This window comes from Chiloscyllium punctatum, chromosome 2, assembly GCF_047496795.1.
Source record: "Chiloscyllium punctatum isolate Juve2018m chromosome 2, sChiPun1.3, whole genome shotgun sequence".
Classification (NCBI taxonomy): Eukaryota; Metazoa; Chordata; class Chondrichthyes; order Orectolobiformes; family Hemiscylliidae; genus Chiloscyllium; species Chiloscyllium punctatum.
In genome coordinates, this window is record NC_092740.1 from 62,681,103 (window position 1) to 62,697,784 (window position 16,682).

A 16,682-nucleotide genomic window follows, 5' to 3' on the forward strand; every position below is an offset into this window, starting at 1 on the left:
AAGAGTTAGAACAACAAAGGGATTCGTATCGGACAGTAGCTGGTCTTTCAAGGAAATAAAAGAGGAAATTTCTTGTTAAAGTCCAGAAATGCTCCTGTCATCACACCCTCTTGATATTTCATGGCTTGGTGGACGATCTGGACAGCAGGTCAGGCAGCATCTGAGGAGCAGGAAAGTCGACCTTTTGGGCATAAGCCCTTCATCAGGAATGAGGCTTGTGGGCCAACGAGACTGAGATATATTCAGGAGGACGTGGGGTTGGGGGGAAGGTAGCTGTGAATGTGAAAGGTAAATGAAGGAGGGGGAGAAGGTGATAGGTCAGAGAGGAAGCTAGAGCGGATAGATGGGAAAAGTGATGGACAAGTCAAAAGAGGACGGTGCCAAGTTGGAGGCTTGGGACTGGGATGATATGGGGGGAGGAAAAATGAGGAAACTGGTGGAATCCACATTGATCCCATGTGGTTGCAGGGTCCCAAGGTGGAATATGAGGCATTCTTCCTCCAGGCATTGGCTGGTAAGGTTTTGGCGATGGAGGAGACCCAGGACCTACATGTTCTTGGTGGAGTGGGAGGGAGAGTTGAAATGTTCAGCCATGGGGTGGTGGGGTATGTTGGTGCGGGCGTCCCAGCGATGTTCTCTGAAACAATCTGCAAGTAGGCATCCTGTCACCCCAATGTAGAAACAACCACATCGGGTGCAACTGATACAGTAGATGACATTGGTAGAAGTACAGGTAAATTTCTGTTGGATGTAGAAGGATCCTTTGGGGCCTTGGACAGAGGTGAAGGGGGAGGTGTGGGCATAGCCTACATCATTTCCACCACCAGTGACATCACTCACCGGAAACCAGTCCGCAACGTCGCAACCGTCACATGTGACATCACTTCCGACCCCGTGGACACCGCTGTGGGCCCCACTTCCATCCTCCTTGTCGAGCATCACTTCCATTTGTGATGTCACTCCCGACTCTACAATCACCCCCATTCAAGTGACAGTCTCCGCCTCCACACCAAGCTCCAGCACCAGCCCAGGTCCTAGCTCCCAGCTCTGCCGAGTCTTTACTATTCCCCCAGACCGTCTCCTCACTGAGGATGAATGTTTAGTCCTCAGCAAAGGTCTCACCTTCATCTCTCTACGTTCCCAGATTATTGAGTGCACCACATGTCACAACCTTGAACATTTCTTATGCCACCTCTGCCTCCGGGCCCACTTTTTCAATCAAGACTCCCGCTGCCCACCAAGGACCCCTTCTCTCTCCTCCAACACACCCCAACCACCTGGATACCCCATGCTGGCCTGCTACCTGCCCTCGATCTCTTTATTTCTAACTGCTGTCATAACTTCGACTGCCTCAAACTGTACACCCCCCTCACAATGCACAGCCCTCCATTCCCTCCACTTCAACCTCAACTTCACCATCAAACCCCAAAGACAAAGGGGGACACAGTAGTAATTTGGCACACCAACCTCTACACTGCTGAAGCCAGGTGCCAACTGGCAGACATCTCCTCCTATTGTCCCCTTGACCACATCCTCACCTACCACCATCAAACCATCATCTCCCAGACCATCCACAACCTCATCACCTCTGGGGATCTCCCACGAACAGCCCCCAATCTCATCGTCCGTGAACTTTGCACTGCCCGATTCTACCTCTTACCAAATATTCACAAATCTGACTTCCCCAGTCGACCCATTGTCTCAGTCTACTCCTGTCCGACTGAACTCATCTCTGCCTACCTTGACACCATCCTGTCCCCCTTAGTCCAGGAACTCCCCACCTACATTTAGGACACCATCCATGCCCTTCATCTCCTCCAGGACTTCTGTTTCCACTGCCCCCAACTTCTCATCAAGGCAGAAAGTGCAAAACCTCCGCCCATACCTCCCCCCCTTACCTCCATCCAACACCCCAAAGGATCCTTCTACATCCAACAGAAATTTACCTGTGCCTCCACTAATGTCATCTATGATATCCGTTGCACCCAATGTGGTGTCCTCTACGTCAGGGAGACAGGACGCCAATTTGCAGATCATTTCAGAGAGCATCTCTAGGAGACCTGCAGCAACCAACCACCCCATGGTTGAACACTTCAACTCCCCCTCCCACTCCACCAAGAACATGTAGGTCCTGGGTCTCCTCCATCGCCAAACCCTTATCACCCAATGCCTGGAGGAAGAATGCCTCATATTCCACCTTGGGACCCTGCAACCACACAGGATCAATGTGGATTCCACCAGTTTCCTCATTTTCCCTCCCCCTACATTATCCCAGTCCCAAGCCTCCAACTTGGCACCGCCCTCTTGACTTGTCCATCATCTTTCCCATCTATCCGCTCTGGCTTCCGCTCTGACCCATCACCTTCTCCCCTTCTTCATCTACCTATCACATTCACAGCTACCTTCCCCCCTAACCCCACACCCCTCCCATTTATCTCTCAGCCCCTCCGGCCCACAAACCTCATTCCTGATAAAGGGCTTATGCCCGAAATGTCGATTCTGCTGCTCCTCGGATGCTGCCTGACCTGCTGTGGTTTTCCAGCACCACAGTCTTGACTCTGATCTCCACCATCTGCAGTGCTCACTTTCTCCTGGTGGAAGATCTACCCATATGAATGTTTGAATTAAAAACAGAAGCAGTCTATTCAGCTCTTTGAACATTAAGTAATATCATGACTGTTTGGCTTGTCTTCCAAATTCCACAATCCCATTTATCTCTGATAATCTTTGATTATTTATATGCAAGAGAATCAAGCTGTTGTTCCTTAAAAAATTACTCAGTGACACCACCACAGTGTCCTCCCTTCCTAGACTCACTGTACTTTGGAGATTTAATCTAAACATAATACAGCCTCAGCAAAACTGGGTTCAATCCCATAGTTTGTGCCCGTTTCCCCAGTGGCAGATTTACATTCTTCAAAACCATGAATTGTGGGACCATGTGTTTGCAATAAATTTTAGATACAATGTTAGAGGAACTTCATTGTAAGTTAAGATCATTTCTTTTCCCTTCATTATCAACTATTCTTTATGGAGTTAAACCTTTTCATTAAATTTCTTTTAGCAGAAACAGTCCATCATTTTTTCAATTAATTATGAGGGGGAAGCGATGGCCTAGTGGTATTATCGCTGGACTGTTAATCCAAAGACCCAGGTAATGTTCTGGGCACCTGGATTTGAATCTTGCCATGGCATATGCTGATATTTGAATTCAATAAATACCTAGAATAAAGAATCTAATGATGACTATGAATCTATAGTTGGAAAAACGTTGTAGCCTCACAGCGCCGGGGACCTGGTTTCCTTTCCTGCCTCAGGCGATTGTGTGGAGTTTGCACATTCTTCCCATGTCTGTGTGGGTTTCCTCCCACAATCCAAAGATCTGCAGGTCAAGGGAATTGGCCATGCTCAATTGCCCATAGTGTTAGGTGCATTAGTCAAGAGTCAATACAGGTTAGGGGAATAGGTCTGGATGGGTTACTGTTCGGAGGGAACGCTGTGGACGTGTTGGGCTGAAGGGCCTGTTTCCGTACTGCAGGGAATTTAACCATTTGAAGACGTTACTATAGTAGTGACCTGTGGAATGTTTATGCATGTTATTTTTGTGGACTTCCAGAAGACATTCTGTCAGATTTTTCATAACAAACTATTAGCTGAAGTTGAAGCTTATGAAATTGAAGGCAAATTATTGAGCTGGTCACAAAGCTCATTGAGCAGCATATCTGCAGGGTTCGCTTCTGTTTAGCCCAAATCTTCAAATTGCAGTCAGTCCGGAGAGATAATGGATGAGTAATAGAATGATATTATAATTGCCAGGTTGCAATTAGAGGTCTTCCGCAAGGGTCTGATATTTTATTAACAACTGAGATAATTGGAGAGATCGATTTTGCTGAAGAAATATTGTAAGCGTTATGGATGGAAGCATAAAATTACAAAGTGTTGTTAGTAGATTAAGCAAATGGGAAAAAATGTGATAAATCAATTTGAATGTAAGCAAATGTGAGATCATTCATTTTGGAGTGAAAAAAACAAGTTTGTCCAATCTCTCCTCAAAGCAGGTAATTTACAAACTAGGTAAAAACCTTATTTATACCCTCTCCAAAGCCTTCATATCTTTGTGGCGGTGTGGTGGCCAGAACTGTAAACATATTCCGAATGTTCTGTATCCATCTTACCAGCTCACTGCGGATCCCATGTGACTGCACCTTCTGTGTTAACCTGCCATGAGGCACCTTGTCAAAGGCCTTGCTAAAGTCCACACACTCAACACCTACCACCTTGCCTTCATTAATGATCTTTGTCATTTCCTCAAACAAGTCAATCAAGTTTGAGAAACATGACCTTCACTGCACAAATCCATGCTGCCTAGTACTAGTAAGTCCATATTTTTCCAAATATGAGTAAATGCTGTCCTTAAGATTCTTCCCCAATAATTTCCCTACCACTGACTGTATTATGCTTATCCATAGACAGTACATGATCAAGATAAACATAAATCGATGTGCAAGAATCTGTACTGGGACAAACCCTTGCAACGAGAGGACAAATTTGTTGCATTAGAAAAGGCTGTGTCTTGTCGGATGTGTGGCAGGGTGTTTGGGACCATCCACAGCAGAGAGCAACATGAGAGACAAGCACATCATTTTACAGCCAGCCAAAGAGGTAACCTACATCCAAATGCTTATGGAACGATATTAGTTTTTGTACCATTTGGGACGGGTTAACCAGTTCAAAACCTATATGTCATCAGGTTTGTTCTGTTGAACCTAGATTTTTCTTGATATTATCATCTGTTTTTAGGTGGGTTTATGATAACTGCAAGAAGGTAGAGTGTTGAAAATCCATAGGTAACTGGTAGCATTATCTGTAATGCCTCAATATTGTATCTACAAATAGTAGTTATCATATATCTACTTAAATTCACCCTGTAACAACAGCTCAAATCCCTGTTGCATTGTGCAACATGTAATCAATCTCACAACTCTTCCTAGCTCCTTTATGTAAAGGTACTCTGTACTCAGAGACTCTGTTCCAATAAGCACTTGGACTTTACTTGTGAAAATACAGAAAGGCGAATTGCCCAATGCTATTTGGATGAACTGTTCAGTAAAGAGGTTTTTGTGAAGGATTTTTGTTGATGACTTTTATTTTGAATTCTGGCCAAGAGGGCATTATGATGGGATATGTGAAGTGAATGAGATGGGGTTGGGTGATGCAACATGGAAGTGGGGAAATGGAAGCAAAACTTTTCAATTTATTCATGCACAGTTCCACTGACTTATTTGGTCCAGTACTTACAAATTCTTGAACCAAATAATCATTGACCTCTCCTTTTAAACTACAGAAGCAATCATATGCTACATCAAATTTCTATCTCACTACCCACCAGAAAGCTCTCCTTAATAGCACATATATCACCAAAAACTTAGCAAATCATTAAAACTAAACTGGCCCAGTAATGGAGTTGATGACATAGCAATCGACAAGCAAGTCAGCTGTCCTGTCACGTTTCTAACAATAATCCCTACCACCTATTGTCAGGAAATTTGAGACCTTTATTTCCTTTTGATTTAAAAATATAATTTAGTTTCCTTTGGCATCCCCTACATGTTTTTTTGCAATGAATCTGACTGCACAGCTGTTTGGGATTTGCAAGAAAGTCAATTTTGGAAAAGAAAAAGATGCATTAAAGAAAGTATTTGAAATATAATCATTCAAGTTATTTAAATTGGAAAGCTAAATTCTCCATTAGATTGAGTGCTGCAAGTGTAGATTCTTATGAAAACTTGAAAGCTCAGTGGGAGAAGGAAAATAGTTTTCTTTAACCTATGTAAAAGTTTAGAAAGCTGGAAATAAGTAAGAATTGTAAGTTGGTCAATGACTTACACAACTTTTATTTACCTATATGTAGTGACTTCTTTAAAAAATGACTTTTTACTTCATTTTTACAGCAAGAATGTCAACAGCATTCTCCCCAGACAGTGTGTTAGATCTCACAAGCTCAGTGCTATTACAAAACTTTATGGAAACATACCTTCAACCAGAAATGGGATTTGTGAGAATGGCTTGTGCTGGAGAAATAGGAGAATGTATTGATTTAATTCAAAAATGCTGTCCCATATCTGTGACCCGAATTATCAAGGTAATGGGCTTTAAGTTCACAAAATTTTATTGGGGGTGGTGGGGAGAGAACTATGAAAAATCTTAGACAAATTGTAGTTTTTCTTAAATATTTCATGGAAAAGAATTGATTGTAACTGACATACAAAGCTCGCCAGATGACCCCGAAGAAGAATCAAAAAACAATTACAATTAAAGTTGTTATATTCTTTGGACCCAACTAATTTAACTTAGTGTCAAAAGATATAGTTGACCAATTTCAAAAGATATTTCAGCTGGATGGAAGGATATATACTTGACCATTCCCAGAATTTACACACAAAGCTGATTCACAATCTGAATAGTTCCTGCTGGACAGCAAATCATCGGTTCCATTGCCAAATACAATAGGGAAATATGCCGAAGAGATTTGCATCTCACATTTCTTATGAATATAGCTACAGTTGAAGTGAGAATGTGTAGAGGGTATGAGCAGGTAGGGAAAGAGTTAAGTTTTGAGTTTTATGAAACAAGAGGTTCGGCTGAGCATGACTCAGATCAGATAAGAACTTGCAGTTACCATTGGGGTGCTGACTGCAAGGGTAATGGGTTAACAAGGTGGAAAAACATTGTGTAGAGCCATTTAATGATATTAGAAGCATTCACTATGTAAAGTCAGTTAACAAGGGGAGGAGTATCCATTATGTGAAGTCAGTTATTCATTGTAGCAGATGGCTTAATCTCTACAATTGACACTCGCTGATTGTAACGGTCACCTAATCAATATGCATGCTGCCTTATCTGGATTCTCCTCCCTGTAAGTGATTATATAATTCTTTAAGAAACTGCTGTTCCAGAGAAGACTGTGAACTCATGTCCCTGTGCACATGGACAATTGTTCTCTCTCTCCAGGGCCCTGAAAAAAGTTGAAGGAGGTAAAACTACTCTGTGTCTCTGAGCATTTTGCTTCAACTGAGGGAGGAAACAGAATGACAGAAGTATATTAACCTACAATTTGAAGAATTTAAGCTAATAATTTTCTATATAGTTGAACCTTTGCCAATCAACAAAGGAATTTTCCCACATCTCGGAAAGGCAAAAATCTTCACTACGCGGGATGTGAAACATAGGCACTGTCAAGTGAATCTAAATGAAAGCAGCAGCTTTATAACTACATTGTGGATGCCATTCAGGGGATACAGATGATTCCACGTATTAATTGACATTCCCACAACTCCACAGGGTATCAAAGCAGACAGAGTGAAATAGTGATCTTCTTGAAAAAATTGCTATTGTAAGTGATATACCCGTTTATGAAAGGGAATGACAGTGGAAGAAAACATTGCTAACCATAATCAAAATTGACTCTGACTGACATAAAAGCTTGTCAGATGACCCTGGAGAAGAATTAGAAAACAGTTACTATTAAATTTTTCAGAAGGTCATCTGTCAGGTACAGACAGGAAAAGGTCTTCACCCGGCTCCCAAAAAAAAACAAGCTGCAGCATCGATTCAAAAACCAACAAATATAAATACAGTGCAACAATTTATTGGACTCATCAACTGTATAGCAAAATTCTATTTAGTAACTTGAAGTTAGAATGTAAACCATTGAACATTCTCAAGGATGTGCAATAATATTGGGGCACAGACCAAAAAGCAGCACTGTCGCAGTGCAAGTGCTGAAATGTTACGGTGTAAATGTTCAAGTCACCTTGCAGTGTGTCACTAGTGAGACTTGCAGCAACTTTAATGGAGCAAGGACAATTGGTTACATTTGTATCCAGGGCATTAACACAAATTAAACAATACTATGCTCAAATTGAGGAAAAGTGCCTGGTCATTGTTTTTGCCTATGGATATTTTCATCAATATCCACTTGGAAGAGGCAATGTGACAGTTGAGTTTGACCATAAGTCACTTGAAAGCATTTCCTGAAGTCATTACTATCTGCTCCAACAAGTCTGTGAAGAATCTAACTCTGGTTAAAGCGATATCATCTGGACATATCGTACAGGCGAGTGAAACAGATCTACTTCACTGAGCTACTGTTGAGAGTAGCACATTATTTATAAGAGGAGAGAACATTGTGACAGAGTATAATAATATCTAAATCCAACATAAAGCTGTGGAGGTCATCAACCCAGTAGAAATATTGAACTTAATAGACAAACAACTTACCTAAAACTCCCTGACAAGATACAATTCTCCAAGTTGCAAGAAGTAGTATTTAGGGGATAGACTGAAAGCCTCAAGGACAATCATGTGGTCTCAAGAATGTATTGCAAATGCAGAGATGAATTGACAGCTCCAGATGGTGTATTGTTCAAATAAGGTAGAGTCAGTATTGCTAAAGAATTGAGAGGAGAAATCTTAAAGTGTATTGATGCATGCTAGCAAGGAATTTAGTTGAGTCTGAGGAAGAGAAGAGAAGTGTCCTACTGGCCATTTGTGAAATTTGCAAGAGAGAAAGAACAACTGAGCGATCGGTGATTTAAGATGCTTTGAGAACGTAATATAAATCATGGTCAAGAAAGATTTCAGAATTAGCATTCCAGCAAACGTTAAAAAAACTTATTTAGATGAGCATCAAATATTAAAGATTTGAGAAGCAATGATTCTGACAGATACCTATAATGTCTCCCATGTTAGGAAATGGTCATATTGGAAGTCCATGAAGAAACTGGAGGAATAGACTACCTAAAAATGAATGAAGTATTCATCTTAGGGATGCATGCGGAAGTATTAAAGGAGAAAACTAACCCCAAAAAGTATATGAAGAAAATAGCTTATTTCCATTATATTAAGACTGGATGCATCAAAGAAATTTCCAGAAGCTAAATGGGAGATTGCTTGTAGTTGATGGAGATGTCCAAGGAATCTTCAGAAAAGAGAATATCAGGAAAGGAACTAGTATTAAAACTGTAGTTTCAGTACAAAGAGAACCAATTTCCTGTATGTTTTCTTCACCACCTTGTCTGCCTGTACTGACACTTTCAGGGATCTATGGACTTGTACACCAAGATCCCTTTGTTCCTCAGTATTCCATAGGTACCTGCTATCCATTGTATATATCCTTCCCTTATTAGACCTCTGAAGATGCATCACCTCAAACTTATCAAAATTAAATTCCCGCTGCTATAGCTCTTCCCCATGTACCAGCAGATCAATGTCAGACTGTAGCCTGAGCTCATCCTCCTTCCTATCAACAACACCATCAATTCTCATGTCATCTACAAATGTAGACCTCCTACATTCATATCCAAGTCATTAATGTACATAACAAACACCAAGAGTGCCAGCACCAATCCCTATGATACGCCATTGTTCACAGGCTTCCAATTACAAAGGAATTCCTTCACCATCACACTTTGTCTCGTATTTGCAGGCAATTTTTGCATTCAGTGTGAATACTTGTCTTGGGTCCCATGGGCTGTTGGCTCTTGATCCTGCTTTCATGTGGGATCTTGTCAAAGGCCTTACTGAAGTCCATTTAAACAACATCAGATGCACTACCCTTATCAATATATTTAGTCACTTTCTCAAAAAAAATCAATTAAATTCGTCTAACAAATCTGTTCTATTTCTGATCAATCCCTGCTTTTCCAAGTATTGTTTAATCCTGTCCTTCAGAATTTTCTTCAATTAGTTTTCCTAACTCTATCATCAGACTAACTCATCTGTAATTATCTAGTCTATCCCAGGTTTTTATTTAGGAAATGGCTAGTTTCAAATATTGACAGGGGGATGTAGAATGAGAGTAGAAGTAAAAGAAATTAAAATGTTGCAGGAGGAACATCTTGGATATTTTCTCAGCTGTGTATTGACCAGCTGTCAGGCTAATAAGGTTTAGGCAGGAAGATGAGGAGTCTGAAGATAAGGAGTTGAATTGAAAATTCAGGTCTTGAATACCATTTTTGAAAATGTAAATGAAAAGGATGAAAGTAAAAGGAGTGAGGCTGACATGTTTCAACCATCTTCTTTGATAGAAATACAACAAATAAATTCTGAACTGAGAGTTACATTCAACCACTCAGAAATTGATTCAAAACCAATACCTTAGTATTATGAGAAAATGGAGACCATGACACTGCAGTAAAAAGCATATGTGAAGGTAGCTAGTTTACTTTCCTCACCAATTAGTGTGACTTTTATGTAATTATGTTAGAGATCATTACAAATGTGAATCCGTAATCCTGTGCTTCCTGTAAACAAGTGGAAGAACTGGAAGGTGGAAGATCAAGAATTCAAATGAGCAAAGGGACCATATCCATAAACACAGAGGACAAGGTTCACTGAACTGAGAACACTTTTTTTGTGTCTGTACATGTGTGTAGAGGAGCAGTTTTAAAAGTGGTTTAGAGTTTTAACCAGTAAGTTGACATTTCATAATTGCTTAGTCTTGTGAATCTCTAAAACAGTCATTGCCATCTAATTCAACAAGTGGAAATCGATCTATTAAACAACCAGAAGCAATGTGATAGGGGTGTAATTTTTCTGAAGTTGTCTGAGCTGTTCTGTGATGGATAGTGTGAAGAACAGGTTGAGACTTTTTGCTCTGCGCTCTAAGATCATTATTACTGTCTTCTATATTTAAACAGTATGGCTTGTTGCATTTTTTCCTTTGTGTAATAAACTTCTGTTGTCAAAGAAAATCTGCAGCCTCATGTGGATATATCTCAGTGAGTAACCATCATGTTAACTAACTAAACAGAAAAAGGCTTATATCCATCAAACCAGGATCTGATTTTCCCAGTAAGACCACCAGCTGGGATCATCACAATACCATTCAGAGATTAACTTGATTAAAGTCTATGAGTTCAGGAGTTCAGTGCATGTGCAGAGACCGATGTGAATAACAAACTGCTATTGCATAGTGTGCATAGTGGTAGCTTGGATAATCACAGTGGAAATAAAAATAAAGCAATTTGTTTGTTTTTGTCTGAAAGTAAGATACTTGGCAGTGCTGTACCAATGTGCCTACTAGATTGCTGTAGCAATGTCATCTCTGCCATGATGCATGCATTGCAGGCATCCAAGTCAGCTTCTTGTCCTCTGAGATTGTACAGACAAGTATGTTTGAAGTGGAGGCGAGCTGGTGCTATCTTCTCAAGGTTCCTATGCACAAGGGCTACTCTCCAATGATAGTGTCCTCTGCTTTCTTCCTGCTATAGTAGACACTTTAACAAAAAATCTGCTCACCATACCTGCTTGGCTGCTCAAGTCAACTGTTTTATGACAGGTTCAATACACCCTTAATTATTTACCTATATGCGGTTGGCAAGCTGCTGATTTTGGTTCCCAGCCACCCACTGTATTATTGTGTTGCAACCAGGAGTGAGCAGGGAGGTTCAAAGTTAGCCATCAACCTATGTTACATTTCCCCTTCCAAAAATACATATGTATGTGCATGTAATATACAACCCATGGACATATTACTGCAATAACTTTTATCTGTGCTTGTAAGTGAAATGAACTGGAAAGAATGCTACAGAGAGGGATACACCATCAACCTCTAGTTAACTGTTCAACTGCATAATCAATCTTCAGAAGGATAAGGTAACTTCATATTAAACTGGTAACGGTTACAACTAGTGACAAGAAATAATGTAAGCACTATGTTGATTTATTACCTTTACCAAAATTTCTAAAATCTTTATAAGTCAAGATGGTAAATTATTATTATAATTATTAAATAAGTAATTAATGCTACTAGTGAAATATCCCCAATACTTTTGAGCAAATTGTTTGAATGGTTGTGGAAAATGGGGATGTTGTTACTTCAAGTCCACTCCAGAAACTTAAACACATTTTCCAAGATATTATATCGGTTCATTACTGAAGGAATACTACATTATTGGAGTGTATCTTATAAATGAGATGTTAGAATTTCTGTCTCTCCCCTCAAATGTACATAAAGACCCACAGCACTAATCAACACAGACCAAAGGAATTCTCCCGATGTTCATCACAATATTTATCCCTCAGGCAGGACCTAGAATAAATAATCTTATTTCATTATTGCTTCTGGGAGTTGGTTGTGTGAATATTGGCTACTATGTTTTCTGTATGGTAGCAGTGTCTACCCTGTAAATGTACTACACTAGTTGTAAAGCAAACCTCCTGAGGTTGTGAAAGGTGCTCAACAATGCAAGTCTTTCTAACCTGTACTGTAATTTTTATAATGTATCTTCATAGGGTGGCTCTTATTTCAAAGGGACAGACACCAGAGATTGGTCTGATATTGATATTGTGATGTTTAGCTCTGCACTTATGAGCCTTGATGACTGCAAAGAGAAGATAGCGTCAGTGTTACGTGATCTGGAGTATAATTTGAAATTATCTTTAATGACCAACAGGTAAGACAAAAAATGTTTATTATTTAAAGTTTGTTAACCCTGGTTTTTGGAACACAAAATAAAAATGATGGAAGTGTAAAGCAGAATTGTTACATTTGTATTGAAAAAGTAAGTCAGTGTTGCAAGAGGGATTCTTCATCGGGTGAATCCATTAAACCTGCTTTTCTCTGCTGCTGCTGACTAGTTCACTTGTTTATCTCCAATATTCTTAATTTTTGAAGGTATTGTGCTGTGCAAGATATTCTCTGCAACCATGTCCCCATTCTGCTGCTACTGGCACCTGATAGCCAGTTTTGTGAATGACTTCTTAGAAATTAGGCCTACCATTTGTGAACAGCATGTAGAAGACATATTTAGCTCTGTTGGATCTCAATTGAGCACTGATATAATTTGATGTTCCAAAAGTAAACAATTAACATTAACAGCGAATCAGGTTATTTGGTACGTGTAAGTATAAGACAGTACCCACTGAATTCAGTCCATATTGATATTGAACCATCCCATGCTAGTTAATAGCATGAAATTCAGAGGAGCCTGACTTTAAGGATCACTGTGATTGGGCCATTCCTATTCCTGACCTGTTTCGATGTCTCAAGGAGCATTTTCTTTCTATCCATCTTATGTACTAAGCATTTTCTACAGAATAATATGAAAACTTGACTTTCTAATTGAAAAGAAAATTTAACTCGTTGCCTCCAAGGCAATCTCATACAAGCTTCTTTCTGTGCACTGTCATTGATGAGGTATGCCCTTTGCCTATTCCAACAGCTGCTAACCTGTGTATTAAAAAGTCATGTGTTAATTCTGGATAAGTTACATGAATGAATTGTGCGAATAGTAAATCACAGCACTATCAGCACATTATCGTAAATGGGACACGTATATGATCCAAACTATTTGATGTTTTAGGATATTAATGGAAAAGAAGTCCTCACTCTCTCTTCGATTTCAATTCAAGTGTTTCAAGGATCTACATATTCACCACTTTGACGTTATGCTTTGCTGTGATTTATTAGGACCTACACCAGCCCAAGGTTTGCACTTAATTTGTCAGTGGATTATTTGGATCTCAACATGTAATGCATTTAAAAGAGAATTCATCATTGTTCTACATCTGTTTTACTTTATAAATATTTTTTCTGTAATTTAAAGAAGAGATGATATATTTTATGTTATACCTTCCATGTTCAGATCTTTTGGGAAATATTTTACACTGTAGCAAATTAATCTGGAGTGCACTGCCTAAGAGGATTGGTGAGGAAGTACTTGGATTGAAATGTTATAATACTGGCCAAGTGCTGGAAAGTGGGAATCCAGTAGAGTTAGAGTAGTTTTTATTGGTGCAGAATTGATAGACCAAAGGGCCTTTTCTGTACTGTACAGCGATTCTATGATTTTCTAATCAATAATACCCAGGTACACTAGAGTAGTGTTATGGTACTGTTAGTAACCCACACACACACAACTACATGACAAAAAGACAAAATTTCACATCCAACCACAACAGCCGGGGAATTTATATTCCTGATATCAATTTGGAATGTTTAAATAAAAGGTTATTCTCAATAATGATGAACTTGAAACTACTAGATTAACATGAAATTTGACTGGTTGCTTTAAGCAGGGCAATCGATTATCTTTATTCAATCTGACCTGTTCATGACTCTGACCCCACAGCAATGTGTTAACAATCTGTTAAGCCTTCTATATTGCCTTATTGAGCCATTCAGTTGTACTAATCTACTATGACAAAGTACAATAAGAACAAAATTGGTCAGACCTCATGTCATCAATTTACGCAACAGCCACATCACTTAGCTCCAGACCTCATTATAATTTTGTCCAAACATAAATCAAAGAGATAAATTCCAGAGGTAAGAAGTGACTGCATTTTACTGTTTTCAGCTCCTAGACCTGTTCTGAATCTATCCCGTTCAGCACAGTTATGATGTGGAGGTGCCAGTATTGGACTGGGTTGGACAAGATCAAAAATCACACAAACACCAGGTTATAGTCCAACAGGTTTATTTGAAAACACAAGCTTTCAGAGTGCTGCTCCTTCTTCAGATGCTTGTGTTTTCAAAATAAACCTGTTGGACTATAACTTGGTGTTGTGTGATTTTTGACCATTTAGCAGAGTGATAGTGTCTCAGACCACAATGGAACATATTCCCTCTCTGTAATTGGAATTTCTTGTCCACTAAAGACTGTGTAATGTTCAGTCTTGTCAATTCTGTCATGGATGGATATATCTATGGCAGATAGACAAATGGAGGACAAAAGCAATTACATGTTTACCTCATGGTTGTGGTCTCATTGCCAGTTGTAGGCCCAGTATGGCAATTCCTGCCTTTGAGGCCTCAGTCAACCATCTGTAGTGGTGCTATTGAGTCAATCTTCGCCATCGACATTGAAAAATCTCACCCAGAGTACATCCTTTGCCTTTCCTACCATTTATGCTTTTTCCAAGTAGTATTCATCATGAAGGAGCTCTGATTCTTCAGCTGAAGGTAATCAACAAGAGGTTTCCTTGCCTATGTTTGCTGAGACTTCAGCAGGACATAGATTCATAGAGTCATACAGTCCCATTTGCCAGCATTTGACCCATATCCCTCGAAACCCTTCTTATTCATATACCCATCTAGATGCCTTTTAAATATTGTAATTGTACCCACATTCTCTGGTAGCTCATTCCATACATACACCACCTTCAATTTTGGTGTCATCTGCAAACTTACTTACCATACCTCTGATGTTCACATAGAAATCATTTCTATAAATGACAAAAAGCGGTGGATGCAGCACCCATCCAGCTTGTTATTTGCATCCAGTTCAAAAATCAACCATGTACCACCATCTCTCCTATCTTCAAGCCAATTTTGTATCCAATTGGCAAGCTCTCCCTGGAACCCATGTGATCTAACCTTACTAACCAGTCTGCCATGAGGAACCCTGTCAAATGCTTTGCTGAAATCCATATAGATATCGTCTACCGCTCTGGCTTCATCAATCTTCTTTGTCACCTCTTCAAAAAACAAGTTGGTGACACAATGTCCCACACACAAAGCCATGTTGACTATCCACAACCAGTCTTTACCTTTCTGAATATATGCAAATCTTGTCCCTCAGAATCCACTCCAACAACTTATCCACCATTGACATAAGGATCACTAGTCGATAGTTCCCTGGCTTTTCCTTAGACTCTTTCTTAAAATAATAGCACCACAGTAGCTAACCTCCAGTCTTCCGAGACCTCACCCATGGCTGTTAGTGATACAAATATCTCTGCAAGGAGCTCAACAATCTCTTCATTAGCTTCCCTCCGAGTTCTGGGAAACACTTGATGAGGTCCTGGAGATTTATCTACCTTTATATGTTTTAAGACTTTCAGCACCTCCTCTTCTGTAATATGAACTCTTTTCAAGTCATCATTATTTCCCCAAGTACCCCAGCTTCTATGTCTTTCTCCACAGTAAATATTGATGCAAAATATCATTTAGTATCTCAGCCGTTGCCTATGATTCCACACATAGATGGCCTTGTTGATCTTTAAGATGCCCTATTCTTTCCCTTGTTACTGTTTTGCCCTTTATGTACTTATAGAATCTCTTTGGATTCTCCTTAACTCTATTTGCCAACACTATATTTTTGCCCTCCTGATTTCCCTCTTGAATATATTCCTACTACCCTTACACTCCTATCAGGATTCACTTGATCCTAGCTGTCTATGCCTGATACATGCCTTCACTTTTACTTGACTGAAGCCTCAAATTCTTGAGTTATCCAGCATTCCCCACACCTACCAGCCTTGTCCTTCGCACTACCAGGAATATAGTGTCTCTGAACTCTTGTTATCTCATTTTCAAAAGCCTCCCAGTTTCTAATCATCCCTTTGCCTGTGAATGGTCTCCCCCAATAAACTTTTGAAAGACCCTGTCTAATCCTGCCAAAATTGGCCAAACTCCAATTTAGAACTTTAACTTTTGTATCTTTTTCCATAACTGTTTTAAAACTAATTGAATTATGATTATTTTCCCCAAAATGTTTCCCTACTGACACCTGCATAACTTGTCCTGTGTTATTTCTTAACAAAAGGTCAAGTATTGCTCCTCCTTTAGTAGGTACATCCACATATTGAATAGGAAAGTTTTCTCGTACACAAATAACAAAATCCTCCCCATCCATGCCCTTAACATTGTGGCAGTTCCAATCTATGTTTGGAAA

The 16,682-nt window shown here is 39.7% G+C and overlaps 1 protein-coding gene across 3 annotated transcripts in view; it reads left to right on the top strand.

The window, feature by feature from the left end:
- The window catches only part of LOC140493157 (2'-5'-oligoadenylate synthase 1-like), a 43,338-nt gene that overhangs the window by 4,817 nt on the left and 21,839 nt on the right, over positions 1-16,682 (top strand). For all 3 annotated transcript variants that reach the window (XM_072591741.1, XM_072591743.1, XM_072591742.1), the window contains exons 3-6: positions 4,470-4,662; positions 5,952-6,142; positions 12,298-12,458; positions 13,368-13,492. In XM_072591741.1, the coding sequence (XP_072447842.1) occupies positions 4,470-4,662; positions 5,952-6,142; positions 12,298-12,458; positions 13,368-13,492 (670 nt within the window). The remainder of the gene's footprint in view (positions 1-4,469; positions 4,663-5,951; positions 6,143-12,297; positions 12,459-13,367; positions 13,493-16,682) is intronic.